This window comes from Nannospalax galili, unplaced genomic scaffold (genome assembly GCF_000622305.1).
Source record: "Nannospalax galili isolate Female #2095 unplaced genomic scaffold, S.galili_v1.0 scaffold611, whole genome shotgun sequence".
NCBI lineage: Eukaryota > Metazoa > Chordata > Mammalia > Rodentia > Spalacidae > Nannospalax > Nannospalax galili.
Window position 1 is genome coordinate 2,296,666 of NW_008330486.1, and position 10,960 is coordinate 2,307,625.

General features: G+C 43.0%; 1 protein-coding gene across 8 annotated transcripts in view; it reads left to right on the plus strand.

Moving 5' to 3' along the window:
• The window catches only part of Nedd4 (NEDD4 E3 ubiquitin protein ligase), a 128,248-nt gene extending 117,589 nt beyond the window's left edge, over positions 1-10,659 (plus strand). For all 8 annotated transcript variants that reach the window (XM_029570757.1, XM_029570764.1, XM_017801913.1 and 5 more), the window contains 5 exons: positions 1,356-1,415; positions 2,018-2,125; positions 3,289-3,385; positions 8,989-9,061; positions 9,541-10,659. In XM_029570757.1, the coding sequence (XP_029426617.1) occupies positions 1,356-1,415; positions 2,018-2,125; positions 3,289-3,385; positions 8,989-9,061; positions 9,541-9,643 (441 nt within the window). In that variant the 3' untranslated portion in view covers positions 9,644-10,659. The remainder of the gene's footprint in view (positions 1-1,355; positions 1,416-2,017; positions 2,126-3,288; positions 3,386-8,988; positions 9,062-9,540) is intronic.
• The last annotated feature ends 301 nt before the right edge of the window (positions 10,660-10,960 follow it).

The following is a 10,960-nucleotide window of genomic DNA, read 5'->3' on the forward strand; positions in this document are numbered from 1 at the left end:
TATATATATATAATAAAACACTAGGATCCAGTTACAGTTTAGTTGGCTTGTTCTGGAAATGGTGTGCAGAGTGAATTAGAGGAGGCCAAGGCAGAGCTGGGAAAGCCATGGTGATTAGGTAAGAAATGCCAAGGATGGGAGCTGAGACTGACTGCATCAGTGGGAAGAGCTGCGAGTGCGTTTCAGTGGGGTTGGGGAACAGGGACACAGGCCGGAGTGTCTGCATTTGCCTGGTGAAGCTGTGAACTAGAGAAACACGCAGCAAGAAAGAGCCATGGATGTCATGGCCACACCGGTGGGAACCGGTATGTTCAGTGTCCTTTGTGAATGGCAGCTGGAAAAGGAGAGTTTGGAGGAAATTAATAAAGATGAGCAAGCATGCCATGAGTGGGGGCTGGGACAGGAGGATTGCTGCAAGCCCAAGACCAGTCGGGGCTACATAGAGAGAGAGTACCAGTCCAGCCTGGGTTACATAGCAAGCTCCTGCCCCTACCCCACGAAACAAAACAAGTAGGGAGCAATATGTTAAGAGAAGACTGGGCTGGCAAGATGGCTCAGTGGGTAGAGGTGTTTGCTGCTAAGCCTGATGACCTGAGTTCGATCTCCGAGGCATATACATGGTAGAAGGAGAAAACCAATGTCTTTAAGTTGTCCTCTGGCCTCCACACACATGCTGTGGGACACTTACACCCACACATATATACACAGACACAAAATACAAATTAATTTTTTGAAGAGCAGATATCAAATAAGCTAAGAAATACTAAGTGTTTACTACATAGAGCTACAAAGCTGACTCTGTCCACCCAGTTTCAGGGAAGCGGCAGAGCAGGTGCAGTGAGCTGAGGAATTGGGGGCTGAGCAATTGGATTCTCCAGCTTTAACTACTGTTAAGTACCGGGCTATAAAGGAAGAGGAGAGAGGTGCTTGCTCTTCTGTTTTTGATTTAGACAGACTTCCAGGGCTGAAGAGTCAGCCCTAGAGAACCCTGCTCTCCTAGAAAGCAGCGGAAGAGGGCGGAGCCTGTGAATGTGCCCCTCCCACCACTGCTGTGGGATGGGGGCTGGGCGTCTGTCCTGTGGACTTGCCTCTGTTTTCCTTCACAAATGGGAGTTACTACTGTGAAGAAGGCAGGATGACGAAGGGAAGGAGGCTTGGAAACCTCTTTGAGAAACAGCAAGGGAGGAAAGACTGCAGCACCCACATTTTCTTGTTCGTGTTGAGATCTTGGTGGAGAGCTCATGAATGTGGGGTGGTAAAAATTCAAATGGCCTCCTTTGGAGCGTAACGAGCTGAAGTGTAGGAACATCCCCTGAGCCTGCTAACCAGGGTTTCAATACATTTTTTTCTACTAGGGGTTTTTTGAACTGATACCACAGGATCTCATCAAAATTTTTGATGAAAATGAACTAGAGGTAAGAAATACTTTTACGTGTGTCTAGGAATATGGTTAGTGGTAAGAGTGTTGGCTTTGCATGCACAAGGCCCTGAGTCCAATTCCCAGCACCACCAGAGGGGAGAGGAGGAGGAAGAAGGGGTGGGAGAGAGAAGATGGGGCTGTGGCTCAGTTGGTAGCATGTCTCCTAGCATGCATAAAGCCCCAGGTTCCATCCTCAGCACAGCATAAACCAGGCATGCCTGTTATCCTAGCACTAGAAAGGTAGAAGTAGGACGATCCGTAGTTCAGTGTCATCCTCAACCACATAGTGAGTTTGAGGCTAATCTGGGCTACAGAAGACCCTGTCTTAAAAAAAAAGAGAGAGCAAGAGGGCCGACTAGATGGCTCAGTGAGTAAAGGTGCTTGCTACCAAGCCTGATGATCTGAGTTCAATCCCTGGGCCCTACATAGTGGAAGGAGAGAACTGACGCCTACAAGTTGTCCTCTGACCTCCACGCACATGACATGACGTGTATGCACACACAAATAAAACTGTGAAAATAGAGAAGTGTTTTTATGCTGAAGCAGGAATTTTGCCCTGCGGTTTTTCTTGCTCACGGTTCTGCCTGTTTTCTGCAGCTTCTTATGTGTGGCCTGGGAGACGTGGATGTGAACGACTGGAGAGAACATACAAAGTACAAGAATGGCTACAGCGCAAATCACCAGGTCATCCAGTGGTTTTGGAAGGTGACTTCAAACTTCTGCTGCCATAAATTACTTTTCGTAGTCGATTAAATATTACTAGTCAACTCCTGAGTACAGCACTGGGCTGCACACAGTAATCCAGAAAAATACAAAAGTCAGCAAAACTTGCCTTTGCTTTTGTATTGTGTACCTTTGGGTGTGACCCCAGCCTCCTGACCCCAGCCTCCTGACCCCAGCCTCCTGACCCCAGCCTCCTGACCCCAGCCTCCTGTGTATTCAGAAGTTAATATGGAAGGCATTCAGAATTTTAGTAAATGGGCTGACCTAGGTAGCTTTTCACCTAAGTGGAGGCTTTCAGGAGAACTTGCAGTAGCCTGCAAAATGGCTCCCTTAAATTTTCTTATAGGTAAATACGCCATTCAATAATATCAGTAAATGTAATTTTTAAGACTTTAAAGGTATACATGTATGTGTGTGTGCATGAGTTTATGTGCATCACATGTATAGGTATCCACAGAGGCCAGAAGAGAACATCGTATCCCCTGGAACTGGAGTTGTACACTGCCATATGGGTGCTGGGAAACACACTTGGGTCCTCTGTAAGAGAAGTGAGTGCTCTTAACCACTGAGTCATCGCTCCAGTCCCAATAAATATAGTTTTTTTAAGACCATGAGTTGGGGCTAGGGAAATAACTCAGTTGGTTAAGTGCTTGCAAGGCACTGAGACCCTCCCTGAATTTGATCCCCCTGGACTCAAAAGAAAAATGCTGGTCATGATGATGTGTATTTGCAGTATGTTGGAAGGTTGATCCAGGCAGATTCCCTGCCTTGCCTACTTGAGCTTAAGGCCATTGAGAGACCCTGTCTCCAAAAGTTAAGGTGGATGGCTCCTGAGAAATAAAGCTGAGATTGACCTCTGGCCTCTACATGCATGTGTGTGTGCACAGACCAACAGACAGACAGACACACACACACACACAGAGCCATTAGTCATCTCTGACAAGAAGCTTTTGTTACTTCATTTTGCTGTAATTCCATTCTAGTGAATTGCCAGAAAGTCTTGGAAATACGACTTTTGAGAAGCAAAAAAAAAAAAAAAAAGAACTTGTGATTATTAATTCCCAAAATTCTAATAGCATTTTTTAAGGATAATTTGTCTACCTTATTTTCAGAACTATTCTCTAACAGAAATCTTTGTTATTCAGGCTGTTTTAATGATGGATTCAGAAAAAAGAATACGATTACTTCAGTTTGTTACCGGCACATCCCGTGTGCCTATGAATGGATTTGCTGAACTCTACGGTAAGGATTCTCTGTAGATCTCTCAGCAGTTCAGCAGTGGAGAGATGTTGGCTGTCATTTTCATGACTGATTAGCAACTTCAAGTTTCTATCATTTTCACTAATGTTTAGCTTAATTAAAAATAAAAGAATTAAGGACTTGAGAGTTTGGTCAGTAAAGTGCTGACCATGAAGTATGAGGACTTAAGTCCGTTTGAGCATGGGGGCACACACTTGTAATCTCAGTGCTGGGAGACAGAAACAGGTGGATCCCTGGAGCTCGATGGCCAACCAGCCTATGTGTCCAGCCACAGGCAGATAAAAGACCCTGTCTCAAAAAGAGTGGGGACTGGAGAGATGGGGGCTAGAGAGATGGGTGTACTGGAGAGATGGAGGGTTGGAGAGATGAGGGACTGGAGAGATGGCTCAGCAGTTAAGAGTGTGCGTGTGCACTACAGAGGACCCAAGTTTGGTTCCCAGCTCCAGGAGTTATGACACCTCTGGGCTCCTTAGGCACTGTACTCACATGTGCACCCAGGCACACATTCATCTATGTAATTAAAATAAAGATAAATCTTTAGAAAATTAAGATGCCTAAGGAAACACATCTGAGGTTGTCTTCTGACCACTACATACTTACACGCATGAACACACACACATTCACACATACACAAAAAGAATTAAAATTTTTAAGTGATAGACTGGAGAGATGGCTCAGCTGTTAAAAGCACATGCTACTTTTCCAGAGAACCTGAGTTCAGTTCCCAGCACCCACATCAGGCAGCTCACAACCAACTGCAATTCCTGTTCCAAGAGATCCAATGCCATCTTCTGGCCTCTGTGAGCACTGCACATACACACATAACACACATTTACACATACACATAAATTAGAATAAAAGTAAATCTTAAAAAAAGATTCTTAGCCGGATGTGGTGGTGCACACCTTTAATTGTATCACTTGGGAGGCAGAGGCAGGTGGATCTCACAGAGTTCGGGCCAGGTCAGCTGGAGCTACAGGGAGACCTTGTCTGTCTCAAAAAGACAGGAAAAAAAAAAGATTCTTAAGTGATATAAAGTCAGCCAAAATATATTTCTACCTTCTAATCACGTAGAGGAGAAAATTGTAAAATGGGTTGATTTACCTCCATTCTTGAACTTTAAATTCTATTCTAGTCCCCAGTCTGTGCTTTGAGAAACAGCAATGCCTCTAGGGTGACTGTTCAGGATGACATTTCAGAGCGTTAGCAGACCTATAACAATGACTAGTCTCCTCAGAATATGTGGGCTGAACTAAAGCAAGTTAAATTCCCCTGTACCCATGGCTTTGTGTTCTGCTGTTTCAGTTAGCTAGCCACAGGTCAGAACTATTAAGAGGATATTTTGAGAAAGGGCAAGGGACCACATTCACATACCTTTGTTACTGTGCTGTTGTGTTGTGTTAGCTATTGATACTTATTTATTACTTACTCGTATGAGACTTTTCATTTTGTACTGCACCTGGTCTATAAAGTAAGCTTTATGATCTGTGCATACACATGCATGTATAGGTAAAAAACAGTAAATATGGGGTTCGATGCTGCCTATTGTTTCAGGCTTCCACAGAGGAGTTTGAAATGATCCCACAGATAAAGAGGAACTACCGTAGATTTCTTTGGAACTGATTCAGAACTCTTACTGTAAAAAAAAGTTTAAACACACCATTTCCAAAAGTTTCTTGATCATAGAATCTTATTTTTCCTTCTGTGGTATGGAACGAGCTGTGGGGTCGAGAATTTCATTAGAGTATTCTTCACTCTTGTGGGAGATGGCAGGACCCCAATAAGACTGAGAACTCTTGATACTCTGAATAATTAGTGAGGTTTTCTATAATCTAGAATTCTTTATGCCCCAGATTTATATGCTAGAAGTTTGTCTGGTTAAAAAAAGGACTATTTCTTTTTTTAAAAAAAATTTTTAATTTTGTGTATGAGTGTAGTGCCTGCATGTATGTGAGCGCACCCGTGTTGTGCAATGCCACGGAGGTCAGAAGAGGGCATCGGATTCCCCTGGAACTGGAGTTAAGGATGCTTTGTAGCTGCCATGTGGGTGCTGGGAATTGAACCAACCCGGGTCCTCTGCAAGAACAGCCAGTGCTCTTAACCGCTGAGCCATATCTCCAGCCCAACTATTTCTTTTTTTAAGATTTATTTTTATTTGTGTGTGTGTGTGTGTGTGTCTCTGTGTGTGTGTGTGTCTGTGTGTCTGTGTGTCTGTGTGTCTACATGAGTTTATGTACCCCATATTCATTCGGGTGCCTAAAGAAGCCAGAGGTGGGTGTTGGATTCCCTAGAACTGGAATAATAGGTAGTTGGTTGTGAGCTACCACGAAGGTGCTAGGACTCAGGTCCTCTGCCAAGGCAGCAAGCACTTTTAACTACTGAGCCATCTCTCCAGCTTCCAAATGCTATTTCTAATGTGAACCACAGAAACTCTTCTCACATTGGTTGATGATCTTGTTTATTGGACTGATATTTATTGCTCTTGTAATATTTTATTTATTTTTATTTTTTTGGTCTTTTTGAGACAGGGTCTCCCTGTAGTCCCAGCTGTCCTGGAACTCACTATGTAGACCAGGCTGGCCTTGAACTCACAGAGATCCACCTGCCTCTGCCTCCCAAGTGCTGAGATTAAAGGCATGCACCACCACACCCGGCTTTTATTTTTATGTGTATAAGTATATTGCCTGCATGTATGTAAGTGCACCATGTCATACAATGCCCGTGGAGGTCAGAAGAGGGCATCAGATTCCCTGGAACTGGAGTTACAAATGGTTGTTAGCTGCCATGTGGGTGATAGGAATCGAACCCAGGTCCTCTGGAAGAGCAGTGAGTGCTCTTAATTCCTGAGCCATCTTTCTAGCCCTACTTTCTCTTAAAGATATCAATAACAGATCTTTAAGCAAAGTCATTGTTAAATCTGGAGTCCTGCTCAGAACAACAAAGATTAAAATTGTGAATCTTCGGAGATGTCTCAGCAGGTAAGAGCACTTGCTGCACAAGCATTTGGAGTTAAAATCCTCAGCACCCATGTAAAAAGCCAGGCATAGCCATACACACCTGTAACCCCAGCTCTGTGCAGAATGGAGACATCGCTGCTACTGGCTGCCAACCCAGCTCTAAGTTCATTGAGAGACCATGTCTCAAGGGAATAAGGTAGAGCGTGATAAAAGAGCCTGACCCGTGCGCGTACACCGCACACACATTCGAATTGTTCCAGGACGTAGACTCAGCAGCCGTGCAGGCAATGACTCTTTGCAAAATTGAAGCTGTGGCTTCTGGTGGGCTTGCTCACCTCTCTTCCTTCTTGTCAAACCTGGTCTCCTTGTTAAGCTCCTGTGTATGTTTGCATCACCTGTCTATCTTGCCTGCGCATCTCCACCCACAAGGGTTATTAGCTTTGCCACTTGCCAACTCCTAACTTGAGTTCTTTCAGTGACTTGTCCTGTTCCCTCTATCTTCCCAAGCTAGTCAGTAGCAGTTAGTAGCAGGACAGACTAGTGTCCCTTTCCAACTCTCGCCCCACCTTCCCTCTTTCATGCGACCAACATCTTCTGCTGTCCCATGATTTCATGAACTGTTTGAAATTTTGGTGAAATATCCCACATACAGAGCCAGGGTTACTTTTATTAGAATATAAGTTCAAATTCTTATGTGTTAGCAGAAAGGAGGAGATGTTTCTTTGAAATGCTCACAATTATATAGTTAATTTAATTTAATACATATACAGCCAATAAAAAGAATGTTAAGTTTTTATTAGTTAGCTTGGAGTTTTCACAATAGACAGCTTGCAGATGAAAGAACTGAAATTATATACATAGATAGATTGATGATAGAGAGAGATAGATTGATTGATTGATTGATTGATAGATGATTGATAGATGTTAGATAGATTTTTTTATTTTATTTATTATTTTTATTTATGTGTGTATTGCCTGCATGTAGGTAAGTGCACCCATGTTGTACAATGCCCGCAGTGGACAGAAGAGGCTGTCGGATCCTCTGGGACTAGAGTTACAGACAGTTGTTAGCTGCCATGTGGGTGCTGGGATTCGAACCCAGGTCTTCTGCAAAAACAACCAGTGTTCTTAACTGCTGAGCCATCTCTCCATCCCCCAGATAGATATTTTTTTAAAGAGCCAAGAGGGGTTGCAGAGATGGCTTAGTGGTTAAGAGCACTGGCTACTCTTGCAGAAGACCCACATGGCAGCTGACAACTGTCCATAACTCCAGCTCCTATTTTCATAACAAGGAATCATGTGATACCTCCTGGTTCTTTTTTAAAATATTTATTTTTATTTTATGCATTTGAGTATTTTGCCTGCATGTAAGTACACCGTGTGCATGCAGTGCCTAAAGAGGCCAGAAGAGCGTGTCGGATCCCCTGGAGCTGGAGTTACAGGTGACTGTGTGCCAGGAACTGAACTCAGGTCCCCTGCCAGAGCACTATCTACTCTTAACCGCTCTACAACTCCAGCAGTGAAACTTTGAACTGTGAACATGATTGTAATGTGTGAAAAGTTACACTTCTGAGGAAATTCTGATACTGAGAAGAATATTTTAGTGCCACTTCTGGCAGTATACATACACCCTTGGATGTGACTATAAGATGGGAGGAAAAGTATGGAAAATTACAGACCAGGATGGATAATCTGGTGGTTGAAGGATGCTAAGACTGGAGAAGAGCTAAGAGAAAATGAGAGAGAGAGAGAGAAAGAGAACACATAGTTTGTAAAATGTTCATAATGAGAAAAAAAGTAGGATCATGTGCAGGTAAAAGTTTCTGTGTGAATGCCACATGCTCAAAACAACTCGTGTAATCTCAGGAGTCGGAGGTAGGAGGATTGCCACAAGTTTTAGGCCAGCCTCCACTATATAGTGAGTTCCAATCCAGCCTGGGCTAAGAGTGAGACCCAGTCTTAAATAAAAAACAGATAAACAAAAAACCAGGGCTGGCGAGATGGCTTAGCAGGTTAAAAAAAAAAAAAAACTTGCCACCAAGCCTGATGACAGTTCAATCCCCAGGACCCACATGGTAGAGAGAACTGACTCCAGGTTGTTCCCTGACCTCCACACACTCACTGTGGCACATGCATGCACATGTGCACACCCATGCACACACACACACACAAATAATAATAGTAATAATAATAAGTAAAAATGTAATAAACCCTGAAGCCTGGGAATATAGCTAAGTGGTAGAGAGCTTGCTAGCCTATGTGAGGCCCTAAGTTAAAACTGTTTTTTTTACAGAGATTTATATAATCGGAAAAAATTAAAACTGTTTACAACGAGAATCAAAAGTCAAAAGAGTATTCATTTTCTCTGTTCCAGTGAAGGAAATCCTAAGTGAAGATGCAGCAGGTCAGGAACCAGACGCAGCATGGTGGAGCAGAGAGGCTAGGCACTTACACATTAAATGACAGCACTTCACTTTATGACTCACCAATAAATCCAAGCACAGGGCAGGCTTTATTTTCAGATTAGTTCTCTGTGTTACAAGTTCTATGTATGGAAAAAATGTGTTTTGCGGTGCCCAGGGATTCATGATAAAGTAAATTAACCACAGAAACTCATCTTCCCTGTAGGTTCGAATGGACCACAGTCGTTCACAGTTGAGCAGTGGGGTGCCCCCGACAAGCTGCCAAGAGCGCACACCTGGTAAATACCTGCTTCACCCTTGACAGAGCTGAGTTAGCCCAAGGGGAGCAGGTAGAGTGCTGGGTGGGCGGCAGCTTTGGAAGAGAGGAAGAGACCATGACCCAAACCCAGAAACCTCTGTTTCTTTACCTGAGGTGCCTTGACTCAAAATCCAGGTCGCTAAAGATGTAGAAGGCCCATCTGAATGGTTGGTCACATATAGTACCTCCATTCCGTGGGTGGTGGCCTATTCCAAAAGGGACTAGAACATTCCATGTGGGAGGCAAACTTGACCGAGGAACCCAGTTGTTTGGAAAGGAAAGTGAGGACAGGATGGCACAGGAGTCAGGGGAACGTCCCTGCCTGGAGACTGCTCTGTGTCTGGCCTCTGTTAGCACTGATGGAACATGCTCTTCCCAAGTTGCAACAGTACTGTGGTTGCCATGGTGATATTTGCTGCATCACTGTCTTTCCTAATCAATTCATCCCTCTTCTTTCAGCTTCAATCGATTGGACCTGCCACCCTATGAATCATTTGAAGAACTATGGGATAAACTTCAGATGGCGATTGAAAACACTCAGGGTTTTGATGGTGTTGATTAGATTAAGAGTAAGAATCTATGGTGTTTTGACTGCCATAGTTTTATATAAGCAAAATTAAAATCATGTCTTAAAATTTTCCAGGGAACTACTAAAACATGGCTGCTGGCTCTTCCCAGATGGCATAGTATGACAGTCTCCATGATTTCAGTCACGCTGAAGTATACAGTTACTTCATTCTGTTGTTGGGGTTCATTTTACATGGCAGGATGAAGTCTGAGTCCCTGACCTGGTTTTGTCCGTACTAATCTCCTTGACAGTATTTTCCAGGCAGTCTTTCTTAAACTACTGAAATTATAACTGTGAAATATCTGTAATGAGTGTCATGTGTGAAGAGTTTGATGCTTTCTTTGAGAAGGAAACTGAAATTTGGAAAAAGAAAGTCTTTCACATCCAGTAAACTACAATACATTTAGTGCTATTGCAGCTGTTTGTTCCGTGGACTTGCCTAGAACACCATATTGCTGAGATCGTTGAACAACTTTGGGAAGTGTGTCACCTATATTTTTAGCCAACTGACTCACTTGCAAAAAAAAAATTGTTTACTCTTTCATTTGAAAAGTATTTGGCATTTGTTAATATGCAGCTTTCGTTTACAAGGTGGGTCCTGAGAGAAGTCGAGCAAGTTGTTATTTGCAGTGGGTGAAAAGTTTAGCCTTCCTCTTTCCTGTACCCCCTTATGGCTCAGTCACAGGATAGGGTCATCATTTTCCAGTGTATTTAGCATTCCTTCTTAATACATGAAGCAATCTCTGCCAAGCAGTCTTTCTAAATACACATGAAGATGACCTGCCTTTCCTAGTCACCTTCCCTCCTGTACAGTTATGTAGTAAATACATGTTTACAGGGTTCATTATGTTTACAGGTTAAGCTGATTCTGTAGTTGCAGTTTATATTTTTAGTAATAAAAAACCAAATCATTTGTTTAAAATAACCAAAGAATAGTTAAGTGCATAATTTGTATTAAACTTGTTACCATGTTTCTTCTGCTTTTTAAAAAGTACTGTGTACTATGAAAATTATGTTTGATTAAGAGTCAAAACCCAGCTGAGTGTCATGGGGCACAACTTTAATACCAACACTAGAGAGGCATAGGCAGGTGGATCTCTGTGAGATTGAAGCCAGCCTGGTCTACATAGCAAGTTCCAGGCCAGCTGGGGCTACAAGGAGACCCTGTCTCAAAAAAACAGACAGTGGCCAATTTTGCTTTATGATCTTATGAAGGAAAAATCTGTGACCCTACATACATACACACACACACACACACACACACACACACACATATATATATATATATATAACTCCCAAGCCAGCAATGGG